Here is a 13,008-nt window from a genome sequence, read left to right as displayed (position 1 = left end):
ATGCCCTCCTCAGAGCCTGTGCAGCTTTTTCGACCAGCTTCTTCCAGGTGTCTCTTGGCCAGCCTGGCGGTTGTAGTGGGCATCGGTCAAGGTGTTTTTCAGATCAGACTTGATGTCTTTGACAAGGCAGTTGCCTCAGTCGCAGTCTCTTTTCAGTTTATTTCCCCTTGGTCTGTGTGTCAGTGACCAGAGTTCCTCCCTGAACTCAACTCAGTTCTTGTTCCTGCCTTACTGCTTTTGCTTCTTTGGGGGGATGTGTGTGTGTGTGTCTGTGTGTGTCTGTGTATGTATGTCTCTTCCTTTCTCCCCCTCCCTCTGTCACTTTAATGACCAATCATCCGAAACAACAGATTTAGGTGTGAGAGAAGCACCTTTGATCTGATCTTCGCTGCAGGGCTGTTCTGTAGCACCTTCGTTGCTATTCTTAGTCTTGTCTATTTTAGGGTCCAAAAGCAGTTGACGTTTCTGGTTCTGTGAAGTCCCTACCTTTGGCCTCTTTATTCCTGTGCGTCTCTCTGTGCTAGGCAGCTGACTTCCACCCGCGCACGGCCCTTCCTCACAGCGCCTTGTTCGGACAGCAGGATAGCCAACGTTCACTAGACTGACTCCTGCAGCTCTTTCCATGCATTGCTGGCACTGCTGGCCTGTGCTGTTTGCCAAGCTTAGGCAAGTGACAGTTGTACCCAGCGCTTTGCCATAGCTAACAGGGATCACCAGCTTTCCAGCTGCTAGTATCTACTTTGACAACACCCACCCCTGCCTCCCAAGTCAGTGCCGCATATGGTCAGTTTTATTTTTTATTTTTTATTTTTTATTTTTTATTTATTTATTTATTTTGAGACAGGGTCTGGCTTTGTCGCCCAGGCTGGAGTACAGTGGTGGGATCTCAACTCACTGTAACCTCTGCCTCCCAGGTTCAAGCAGTTGTCCTGCTTCAGCCTCCCATGTAGCTGGGACCATAGGCACGTGCCACCACGCCCGGCTAATTTTTGTATTTTTGGTGGAGACAGGATTTTGCCATGTTTCCCGGGCTGATCTTGAACTCCTGGGCTCATGCAGTCTGCCTGCCTCAGCCTCCCAAAGTACTGTGATTACAGGTGGGAACTGCCACACCTGGCCCAATGTGGTGGGTTTTCATTTGGGAAGCACCACACACCAAGAGACCCTCTCGTACTGCTAGGCTCGTATCATCTTGTTTTCACTTCAAACCCCTTTTCCCCATTGGGCTTCCAATGTAGATGATTGAGTCAGTCATAATCTCTTTTTTTTTTTAAGACGGAGTTTCACTCTTGTCTCCCAGGCTAGAGTGCAATGGTGCGATCTGGGCTCACTGCAACCTCCGCCTCCCAGGTTGAAGGATTCTCGTGCCTCAGCCTCCTGAGTAGCTAGGATTACAGGCATACGCCACCATGCCCAGCTAATTTTTGTATTTTTGGTAGAGATGGGGTTTCACTGTGTTAGCCAGGCTAGTCTCTAACTCCTGACCTCAGGTGATCTGCCCTCCTCGGTCTCCCATAGTGCTGGGATTACAGACATGAGCCACCATGCCCAGCCTTTTTTTTTTTTTTTTTTCCAATAGAGACTGGAGTGTCACTGTGTTGCCCAGGCTGGTCTCAAACTCCTGAGCTCAGGTGATCTGCCCTCCTCGGTCTCCCATAGTGCTGGGATTGCAGACATGAGCCACCGTGCCCAGCCTTTTTTTCAGTAGAGACTGGAGTCTCACCATGTTGCCCAGGCTGGTCTCAAACTCCTGAGCTCAAGCGATTCTCCCACCTTGTCCTCTCAAAGTGCTGAGATTAAAGGCATGAGCCTCCGAGCCCAGACTGTAACATTCTTTTACAAAATTTTTAAATCTCTTTCATTCAGCATTTTTAGTTGCATTTTCTGCCTTTCTTCCTTACTGAGTCTTACCAAAGGTATGTCTCTTTTAATAATCTTCCCGGCCAGCCATGGTGGCTCATGCTTGTAATCCCAATACTTTGGGAGGCCGAGGCTGGCAGATCACGAGGTCAGGAGTTCGAGACCAGCCTGGCCAACATGGTGAAACCCCCATCTCTACTAAAAATACAAAAATTAGCCGGACATGGTGCTGCATGTCTGTAATCCCAGCTACTCGGGAGGCCGAGGCAGGAGAATTGCTTGAACCTGGGAGGTGGAGGTTACAGTCAGCCGAGATCGCGCCATTGCACTCCAGCCTGGGCGATAGAGTGAGACTTCGTCTCAAAAAACAAACAAACAAAAACTTCCCCCCAAAACAACTTTTTTATCCTAATGTTTTTTTGTTTTTGATTTTGTTTTTGTTTTTTGTTTTTTGTTTTTGAGACAGAGTCTTGCTCTGTCACCCAGGCTAGAGTGCAGTGGCATGATCTCAGCTCACTGCAACCTCCAACCCCCGGGTTCAAGCAATTCTCCTGCCTCAGCCTGCCGAGTAGGTGGGATTACAGGTGTGTACCACCACACCCGGCTACTTTTTGTATTTTAGTGGAGATGGGGTTTCACCATGTTGGTCAGGCTAGTCTTGAACTCCTGACCTCAGGTGATCCACCCGCCTTGCCCTCCCAAAGTGCTGGTATTATAGGCGTGAGCCACAGCGCCTGGCCTATTCTAATATGCTTTACTGTTGTTCCATACTTAATTGATTTCTACTGTGGCATAACAAGAAATACGTGTTTGGTCTCTGCCCCTGGTTCCTGGTACGCAGCTTCCTAAACACTTGGATGCTCTAGAGTGAAAGACTGTCTTTTGTATGCTGACAGCTGGTAGCTGGGGGCTTCTGGGTAACGTTAGGATAGTCATGGTCCCCTGAAAGACAAAGCATGATTACAGACCTAGAACTTTTCAGCCCCACCCCAGGAGGTAGGGGAGACGGACTGGAGACTGAGCTAATCACCAGTGATCAATGATTTCATCAGTCGTGACTCCATAATGAGACCTCCCTAAAAACCCCAAACCACAGGGTTCGGAGAGCTGCTGGCCTGACAAGCCCAGCAAGGTGCTGGGAGGGTGGTACATCCAAAGAGGGTGCGGAAGCTCTGCACCCCTTCCCCCATCCCTTACCCTGTGCGTCTCTTCCATTTAACCATTCCTTTATAATAAACCAGTAATTGTAAGTCAAGTGCCTTCCTGAGCTCTGTAAGCCGTTCTAGCAAAGCTGAGGAGGGGCTCGTGGGAAGCCCCAGTGTATAGCTGCCTGGTCAGAAATACAGTGGCCATCTGAGGAGGCTCCCAGCTGGTGGCTCAGCGGGGGCAGTCTTGTGGGACTGAGCCCTTCCTAACTGTGGATTCTACACTGACCCTGAGTAATTACAGTAGTATCAGAATTGAATTGTAGGACATCCAGTTAGTGTCAGAATTGGTTGGTGTGGAAAACCCACACAGCTGGTGTCAGTAATGTGCCTGGAACAGCTCACCCTCACCTTTGTGTTCTACTTGCTTTTTTTTGGGTTTGCTCTGTAGCTCATTTTCAGCTTCTGAAATGCATACTTATTGCATTAGTTTTGTCACCGTTTCCTTAAAAAATTTATTTAAAGTTGAAAATTGCCCACAAGAACTAGTTTAGCTGCGTCTCCCAAATTGTGACTGAAGTATGTCATCATTGCAGAAGCCCATTTTCCCCATTTTAGCGTGTTGGAAATTGAGATGCAGCTTTTAGTCAAGATGGTATATCCTGTTTCAATCAGCAACTTTTTCCTTTCTCAGTGGTGTATGAAATGGTGTTTCCTAGACTCAGTGGCATGTTCAGTGCAGTGAAATATCATATGGTGTTTGCATTGTCTTTTAGCTCTAAGTATTTCATAATTTCCCTTTTTTTTTTTTTTTTTTTGAGACGGACTCTCTGTCGCCAGGCTGGAGTGCAGTGGCGCAATCTTGGCTCACTGAAACCTCTGCCTCCCGGGTTCAGGCGATTCTCCTGTCTCAGCCTTGTGAGTAGCTGGTACTACAGGCGCCCGCCACCACCCACCACACCCGGCTAATTTTTGTATTTTTAGTGGAGATGGAGTTTCATCACATTGGTCAGGATGGTCTCGATCTCCTGAACTCGTGATCCACCTACCTGCCTTGGCCTCCCAAAGTGCTGGGATTACAGGCGAGAGCCACTGCACCCGGCCCATAATTTCCCTTTTTTTAGCTCAATCGTTTCTAGTAATATGCTATTTAGTTTCCAGATACGAGGTGTTTCTAGCTGTTCTTTTGTTAGCTGTCTGATTTTATTACATTAAGGTCAGAGAATACAGTCTGTATGGGTTTTTTGTTTGTTTGTTTGTTTGTTTGTTTTTTGAGACGGAGCCTTGCTCTGTCGCCCAGGCTGGAGTGCAGTGGCGCGATCTCAGCTCACTGCAAGCTCCACCTCCCGGGTTCACACCATTCTCCTGCCTCAGCCTCCTGAGTAGCTGGGACTACAGGCGCCCGCCACCACGCCCGGCTAATTTTTTGTATTTTTAGTAGAGATGGGGTTTCACTGTGTTAGCCAGAATGGTCTCGATCTCCTGACCTCATGATCTGCCCACCTGGCCTCCCAAAGTGCTGGGATTACAGGTGTGAGCCACATGTGCCCGGCCTCTGTATGTTATTTTTCATGAATTTATTAGGACTTTTGTCTGCAGGCTTTTTTTTTTTTTTTTTTTGAGACAGAGTCTCACGCTGTTGGCCAGGCTGGAGTGCAGTGGCACAATCTAGTCTCACTGCAACCTCTGTCTCCTGGGCTCAAGCAATTCTCCTGCCTCAGCCTCCGAAGTAGCTGGGATTATAGGCATCTGCCACCATGCCTAGCTAAGTTTTGTATATTTAGTAGAGATGGGGTTTCACAATGTTGGCCAGGCTGGTCTCGAACTCCTGACCTCAGGTAATCTGCCCTCCTTGGCCTCCCAAAGTGCTGGGATTACAGGCGTGAGCCACCACGTCCGGCCTGTCTTCTGGCTTTTTAAGGGTGTCTCTTGTAAACACACAGGAACACACAGTGCCCGCTCCTGGCCGCTCTGTGTCTGTCATGGCTAAAAGGTGTACTTAGAGAAAACCACACAGATGTGGGTGCGAACCCAGTTCCACCCCTCATTTGCCCTTAACCTTCATCAGTCACTTTCTTCTGAGTTTCTCAGTGGGAAAAGTGGGGTGACCGCATCTTCCTTGAGAATCGTCAGGGCTCAAATGAACCAGTGGATGTGCCTGGCATGTGGGGACAGCTGGGGAACACTGAGTCTGACCCGACTCTGGAATACGCTGTCAAACATGAGCAAAGACTCCAGGACTTCCCTCTCTGCCTTTCCTTCTGCTGACAAAGCTGAGAGCCTTTGAGTCAGTTTGTCTTCCAGGGCTCTGGGGACGAGCAGCAATTAGCAGAATACTGTTGAAAGTGTCACAAAGGTACAAGGTTAACAAATAAGCCCCGTTTGTAATCCCGAGCAGGCGCAAGGATGCGGGACAGGCAGAGTATGAACCCCTCCCTTGCTTTTGTAGAATGCAGAGAGCAGTTTGCAGCAGAAGAATGAAGCCATCACATCCTTTGAAGGAAAAACCAACCAAGTTATGTCCAGCATGAAACAAATGGAAGAAAGGTAATCACTTCCCCCTGGCAGATATTCTCTGGAAGGTGCCAAGCATTCCCTGGGCCTGGAAACTTATTCAGGCTCCCTCTCCAAAGTGCAGGGCAGAGGCTGGGCGCGGTGGCTCACGCCTGTAATCCCAACACTTTGGGAGGCCGAGGCCGGTATATCACTTGAGGTCAGGAGTTCAAGACCAGGCTGGCCAACATGGTGAAACCCTGTCTCTACTAAAAATACAAAAAATTAGCCAGGCTTGGTGGCACACGCCTATAATCCCAGCTTCTTGGGAGGCTGAGGCAAGAGAATTGCTTGAACCCAGGAGGCAGAGGTTGCAATGAGCTGAGATCGTGCCATTGCACTCCAGCCTGGCCAACAGGAAGAGACTCTGTCTCAAAAAAAAAAAAAAAAAAAGGCCAGGCGCGGTGGCTCACGCCTATAATCCCAGCACTTTGGGAGGCCGAGGCAGGCAGATCACAAGGTCAGGAGATTAAGACCATCCTGGCTAACACCGTTAAACCCCGTCTCTACTAAAAATACAAAAAATTAGCCAGGTGTGGTGGCATGCACCTGTAGTTCCAGCTACTCGGGAGGCTGAGGCAGGAGAATTGCTTGAACCTGGGAGGGGGAGGTTGCAGTGAGCCGAGATCACGCCATTGCACTCCAGCCTGGGCGACAGAGCAAGACTCTGTCTCAAAAAAAAAAAAAAAAAAAAAACTCTCAAAGCTCAGCAGTAAACAATCAATCCAATTGAAAAATGGGCACAAGCTTGGCGCAGTGGCTCACACCTGTAATCCCAGCACTTTGGGAGGCCGAGGCGGGTGGATTGCCTGAGGCCAGGCGTTCAAGACCAGCCTGGCCAACATGGTGAAACCCCATCTCCACTAAAAATACAAGCATTTGCCAGGTGTAGTGGTGCATGCCTGTAATCCCAGCTGCTTGGGAGCCTGTGGCAGAAGAATCGCTTGAACCCGGGAGGCGGAAGTTGCAGTGAGCCAAGATCATGCCTCCACTCCATGCCAGGGCAACAAGAAAGAAACTTCATCTCAAAACAAACCAAAAAACATTGCGGGGCAAAAGACTTGAATACTTCATCACAGAGAACATTTGGACAGCAGAAGAGTACATGAGATGATATTCAGACCATGAACCATCAGAGAAATGAGTGGCACAATCCCACCGCACATCTGTTAGGACAGCTGTGGTTTCTTGTTTTGTTTTGTTTTGTGTGTGTTTTTTTAATTTTTTTGAGCCAGAATTTCGCTCTTGTTGCCCAGGCTGGAGTGCAGTGGCACGATCTCAGCTCACCACAGTCTCCACCTCCCAGATTCAAGCAGTTCTCCTGCCTCAGCCTCCCGAGTAGCTGGGATTACAGGCATGTGCCACCACACCCGGCTAATTTTGTATTTTTGTAGAGATGGGGTTTCTCCATGTTGATGGGGCTGGTCTCGAACTCCCGACCTCAGGTAATCTGCCCGCCCTGGCCTCCCAAAGTGCTGGGATTACAGGCGTGAGCCACCGCGCCTGGCCAGCTACAGTTTCTTTAATGACAACACCAAGTGCTGATGAGGACACGGAGTTAATGGATCTCTCATACATTATTGGTAGGAATGCAAAATGGTGCAACCACTTAGGAAAACAGTTTCTCAAGAAGCTAAACGTCCTCTTACCATATAATCCAAATAGAAACGAAACTTATGTCTACACCAAGACCAGTACATATATTTATAGCAGCTGTGTTCATAACTGCCAAAAACTAGAAGCAGTCCCAGTGTTCTGCATTGGGTGAATGGATAAAGAAAGTGGTAATCTGTGCAGTGAGACAGCTCAGCCGTCATCTGTGCAGTGAAATACAGCTCAGCCATACAAAGGAATGAACCACTGCCCTTTGAGAATGTTCAGAGAGGAAACAAAAGGAATGAACCACTGACGTACACGGAAACTTGGATTGATCTCAACGACATTATTCTGAGAAAAAGCCAGTCTCAAGGTTATATAATGTATAATCACATTTACATTACATTCTCAAAAAGCCAAAGCCATTGTTGCAGAACAGATGAGTGGTTGCCAGGGGCTGAGGTGGGGAGATCGTGTGGCTCCGGATGGCAGCACTGGGGAGTTTTGGGAGTGGTGGGACTGTCCTATATCCTGAGTGTGGTGGAGCTGACTCTCCACGTGTTAAAACTCACAAGAGCTAATTTTACTGTATGTTAGTTTTAAGAAAGAATTTCAGCCAGCAAAAGTCATCCTTTCCTTACAAAGATTTGCTTCATTTGTGCTCTTGCTGGTGTCGCATCCAGGTTGCAGCACTCGGAGCGGGCGAGGCAGGGGGCCGAGGAGCGGAGCCACAAGCTACAGCAGGAGCTGGGCGGGAGGATCAGCGCCCTGCAGCGGCAGCTCTCCCAGCTCCATGAGCAATGGTAGGGGCCCTGCAGGGAGCCTGGGCTGGGTGTGGCTCAGGAGGGACTGGGAAGAACTGGGGGCAAGTAGTGTCCTGCTTCAGCACTCACCCCTGCAGGGTTCGTATGTTATCCCTAGGGAGCTCCCTCCCCGCAGGACGACTCACGCGGTCCAGCTCACCCCCAGAAGGTCTGGCCACGCTCAGACCGTGGTCCCAGGTCACAGCCTTTATCGCCCTTAACCACCCTTTCTTTTTTTTTTTTTTTTTTTTTTTTTGAGACGGAGTCTCCCTCTGTCGCCCAGGCTGGAGTGCAGTGGCCGGATCTCAGCTCACTGCAAGCTCCGCCTCCCGGGTTTACGCCATTCTCTCGCCTCAGCCTCCCGAGTAGCTGGGACTACAGGTGCCCGCCATCTCGCCCGGCTAATTTTTTGTATATTTTAGTAGAGACGGGGTTTCACCATGTTAGCCAGGATGGTCTCGATCTCCTGACCTCGTGATCCGCCCGTCTCGGCCTCCCAAAGTGCTGGGATTACAGGCTTGAGCCACCGCGCCCGGCCCTAACCACCCTTTCTAAAAAGAAACAACCGTGTGTCAGTGTTGAGCAGAAAGCCACCTTTCACCTACCCTTTGCTGATGCAAGCTTCGTATAATTTTGTGCACAGTTCGTCTACAGATTTTTTACTTTTCATTTATTTATGTATTTATTTATTTATTTTTGAAACGGAGTCTCGCTCTGTCGCCCAGGCTGGAGTGCAGTGGCCGGATCTCAGCTCACTGCAAGCTCCGCCTCCCGGGTTCACGCTATTCTCCTGTCTCAGCCCCCTGAGTAGCTGGGACGACAGGCGCCCGCCACCATGCCTGGCTAATTTTTTGTATTTTTAATAGAGACGGGGTTTCACCATGTTAGCCAGGATGGTCTCGATCTCCTGACCTCATGATCCGCCCACCTCAGCCTCCCAGAGTGTTGGGATTACAGGCGTGAGCCACTGCACCTGGCCTAATTTTTGTATTTTTACTAGAGACAGGGTTTTGCCATGTTGGCCAGGCTGGTCTCAATCTTCTGGCCTCAAGTGATCCACCCGTCTCGGCCTCCCAAAGTGCTGGGATTACAAGTGTGAGCCACCGTGCCTGGCCTATAGATTTTTTGAGATAGTATATATGCCAGATTAAAAGCCTGATGTTGAGAGAAGAGAGAAAAGAGACATCTTTATTCCTACAGAGAGAGAGCAGACTCCAGGGGGTCCAGCAGTGCCCCCAGGGCCACTCAGCTGGCAGAAGGGAGGAGTCAGGTTCAGGCCGGAGCTCACTCCTGGCCTCTTCTCCCTCCAGGGTTCTCCATCGTGAGTCTGGCCACAGGTTATAGAAAGCAGAATGAGGCCAGGCACGGTGGCTCATGCCTGTATTCCCAGCATCTGGGAGGCCGGGGCAGGGAGATCACGAGGTCAGGAGTTCAAGACCAGCCTGGCCAACATGGTGAAATGCCATCTCTAGTAGAAATACAAAAAATTAGCTGGGCATGGTGGCATATGCCTATAATCCCAGCTACTCGGGAGACCGAGGCAGGAGAATCGCTTGAACCTGGGAGGCAGAGATTGCAGTGAGCCGAGATCACACCACTGTACTCCAGCCTGGGCGACAGAGCAAGACTCCATCTCAAAAAAACAAAAAGAAAGCAGAATGAATTGGCCAGTGCTGTGGCTCATGCCTGTAATCTCTGCACCTCGGGAAGCTGAGGTGGGAGGATCACTCGAGCCCAGGAGGTTGAGGCTGCAGTGAGCTGAGGTTGCGCCACTGCGCTCCAGCTGGGGTGACAGAGCTAGACCCTGTCTCAGAAAAAGAAAAGAAGGAATTTTGAACTTCCTTTCCTCAGGTCTCCGTGTCGGGCGCGTTCTGCCTCTGTGGTCCTAAGTGTTCCAGAGCTCTCCCTTCTCTCCTGCATAAGAGTCGAGTATGGCCCTGCAGGCTTTTCACCCCCTGGTTCCTGCTCTTTCTTATGGAAGGGCAGGTGACCCTGGGGGAGAGGAAAGCCTTGCCGAAGGGTTTCAGTGCTCAAGTGGCAATTCAGAGAGCTCCCCGTTTCCTGGGCAGTGAGTAGGGTTGTCGGTCCTCCATGAAGATCTCCCACAAGACTAACTCAAGTTCGTTTTATGGAAACAGCTCAAGTCTAGAGAAAGAACTGAAATCAGAAAAAGAGCACAGACAGGCTCTTCAGTGCGAATTACAGCACGAAAGAGACACTTCCTCTCTACTCAGGACGGAGCTACAACAAGTGGAAGGATTGAAAAAGGTGAGGTGGGCCATCCTGGGGCAGGAGAGCCTCTGGCAGCCTCCAGAAGCCCCTGGCAGGCTCCTCTCCCCGCACCGTTTGTGTGGGGGCCAGGCGGCTCCAGGGTGTGGGGAGGCTGTTAGGGGGCTCCTGTTTTAGGAGCAAAGACAAATCATAAATCACTAAGCCTGCTGGCCAGCTCAGATAAAGGTGAGTGCCATGAAGAGAATAAAGCAGAACAGTGTCCTCACCCGTGTGCAGGGGCCTGGGGAGGGAGCGACCGGTGAGCAGAGGCTCCAGTGAGTTAGGCCCTGCAAAGCACCGCTTGGGCAGAGGCTGCAGGAGCAGCCAGGAGTGTGAGGAGCAAAGGGGAGGCCTCGGCGGCAGGCAGCAGGAAGCCCTTCATGGGCCCTGGGAGCCAGCGGAAGGAACGTGGGTTTTGTTTTGAGCACAGTGGGAAGCTGGTGGAGGGACAGGATCCATTTCGTTTGCGGACGGTCATTGGTTCTTGTGTGGAGAGTGGGTAGTAGGCTTGCAGGAGAGGAAGCTGGGAGGAACCAGTCAACATCTCCCACCACATGGCAGTCGTTACCTCAGCCACTGTGCCCAGGGTCAGGTCATCCCTGGGAAGCAGACTGACCCCAGCCCTCCACTTCCCCATCACCTCAGTCCCCAGAGGCCCCTCTTACTTGGAAGCATGGCCTGGATGCAGTGGGCTTCAGAGGGCGAGAGAAGTGGGGTCCGGCAGGCCTTCACTGTCTGGCTGTGGAACTAGACCTCCAGGAAACTCCGAGGCCATGTGGAACATTCGCCTTAATGTAAAATCATTGACTTTTCCCAGAGAGGAGGCTCTGCAGTCCTGGACGGGCTGACTGCAGCCTGGGGCGCTGTGAGGGGCTCCTCCCGTGTGGGGATGGTGTGCCCTCTTCTCAGGCCCCTGCACTACCGAGCACTGCAGCGCAGCTGAGCCCAAAGCAGGCTTCCCTCAGCAGCTTCCCAGGAGGGGCCTTCAGGGCTGGGGTGGCTTCTGGACCTGGATTTTGTGGCGTTGAACACGGTAATGGACACCACTGCACGATCCGAGGGAGTCAGGAAAGGCGCTTTTGATTTCCGTCGGAAAGTGCCTGGAGTTGTTGGGGAAGGGAGAGCTTCCTCACGAGCCAGGTCAGGCTTGGAGAGTGGAAGGGAGGAAGTGCAGGGCAGAAGAGGACTTGTAGAAAGTTCTGCCTCGTCACGGGGCATACCTCCTTTATTCTGCTTCAAAATGCTTTGGTCAAAAGATTCGAATTACACAATGACAGCCCGCCCCAACAATAGGAACAAAACAATGTCTAGTATCCCCAGTTAAGCCACAGCGTGCCTTGCAAGCATGTACACAGAAGCAGAAGCTGCAGCACGGGGTGTGCGGGGAGCTACCCCGCCACTCGGGCCTAAGCACCACCGCTGTTCCCTGTGGTCCCAGAAACCCCAGTTACTTTCTGGGTCTCCATCCTGGCCTTACCAGACTGGCTCAAGGTGCACTGGCCGCAGGTGTCAGTGCCGTTGTCCCCTGGGAAGTCTGCTCCGTGCAGGGCTCCTCGTGGTCCAGCCAGCCTCCGGGTGGTCTAGCCATGAAATGAGGTCCCAAGTTACTGCCTTCATCATCCTTGACCAGTGCTTTCCAAAACAGCTTTTTCAGAGTTGAACAGGAAACACCTTTCAAACTAGTCTTTGCTGATGCAAAGTGTGATTTTTGTGCACAGTTCTTCTATAGAGTTTTTGAGATAGCAATCTGGTTTTTTTTTTTTTTTTTTTTTTTTTTTTGAGACGGAGTCTCGCTCTGTCGCCCGGGCTGGAGTGTAGTGGCCGGACCTCAGCTCACTGCAAGCTCCGCCTCCTGGGTTCACGCCATTCTCCTGCCTCAGCCTCCCGAGTAGCTGGGACTACAGGCACCTGCCACCTTGCCCGGCTAGTTTTTTGTATTTTTTAGTAGAGACGGGGTTTCACCGTGTTAGCCAGGATGGTCTCGATCTCCTGACCTCGTGATCTGCCCGTCTCGGCCTCCCAAAGTGCTGGGATTACAGGCTTGAGCCACCGCGCCTGGCAGCAATCTGTTTTGTAAAAAGTTTATATTTTAAAAAGAAGCTCAAATAGGCAAAGCCTCATTTGTCCTATGAGGGTAACTTTTTTTTTTGAGACAGACTCTGTTGCCCAGGTTGGAGTGCAGTGGAGCGATCTCAGCTCACTGCAACCTCCGCCTCCCCAGTTCAAGCGATTCTCCTGCCTCAGCCTCCCGACTAGCTGGGATTACAGGCATGTGCCACCATGCCCTGCTAAGTTTTGTGTTTTTACTAAAGGAGGGGTTTCGCCATGTTGGCCAGGCTGATTTTGACTGCCTGACCTCAGGTGATCGCCCACCTCAGCCTCCCAGTGCTGGGATTACAGGTATGAGCCCCTGTGCCCGGCCGAGGGAAACTGTTTTTAGTGGCTGATGAATGTAACTATCCTGTCCCATGTCTCTGTCCCCAGCTGCAGAGCCCTCGTAGAGTGCCTGCCTTCGAGCTGCCCAGTGTCGAGAGTAAGCTAGCAAGAAATAATCTTGAATGACATTAATACAGGACTGCATTTTGCTTTTTTTTTTGAGATGGAGTCTCACTCTGTCGCCCAGGCTGGAGTATAGTAGCACGATCTCGGCTCACCACAACCTCCGCCTCCCAGGTTCAAGCAATTCTTCTGCTTCAGTCTCCCAAGTAGCTGGGATTACAGGTGCCCACCACACCCAGCTAATTTCTGTATTTTTAGTGGAGACAGGTTTGCACCATGTT

General features: G+C 50.8%; 1 protein-coding gene across 4 annotated transcripts in view; it reads left to right on the top strand.

The window, feature by feature from the left end:
• The window catches only part of RUFY1 (RUN and FYVE domain containing 1), a 64,863-nt gene that overhangs the window by 42,541 nt on the left and 9,314 nt on the right, over positions 1–13,008 (top strand). For 3 of the 4 annotated variants that reach the window (XR_004429402.1, XM_033178541.1, XM_033178542.1), the window contains 3 exons: positions 5,455–5,552; positions 7,838–7,957; positions 10,096–10,225. Coding sequence is in view for 2 of the 4 variants with exons in the window: in XM_033178541.1 (XP_033034432.1) it covers positions 5,455–5,552; positions 7,838–7,957; positions 10,096–10,225 (348 nt within the window). In the remaining 2 variants the exon portion in view is untranslated. Of the gene's footprint in view, positions 1–5,454; positions 5,553–7,837; positions 7,958–10,095; positions 10,226–11,045; positions 11,262–13,008 lie in introns of all 4 variants that reach the window. The other variant, XR_004429403.1, reaches the window with a different exon arrangement.

The sequence above is a fragment of the Trachypithecus francoisi genome, unplaced genomic scaffold (genome assembly GCF_009764315.1).
Source record: "Trachypithecus francoisi isolate TF-2019V2 unplaced genomic scaffold, Tfra_2.0 Lachesis_group2, whole genome shotgun sequence".
Taxonomy (NCBI): Eukaryota; Metazoa; Chordata; class Mammalia; order Primates; family Cercopithecidae; genus Trachypithecus; species Trachypithecus francoisi.
Note: the sequence above shows the minus strand (reverse complement) of the source record. Positions and strands in the feature narration are given on the sequence as shown.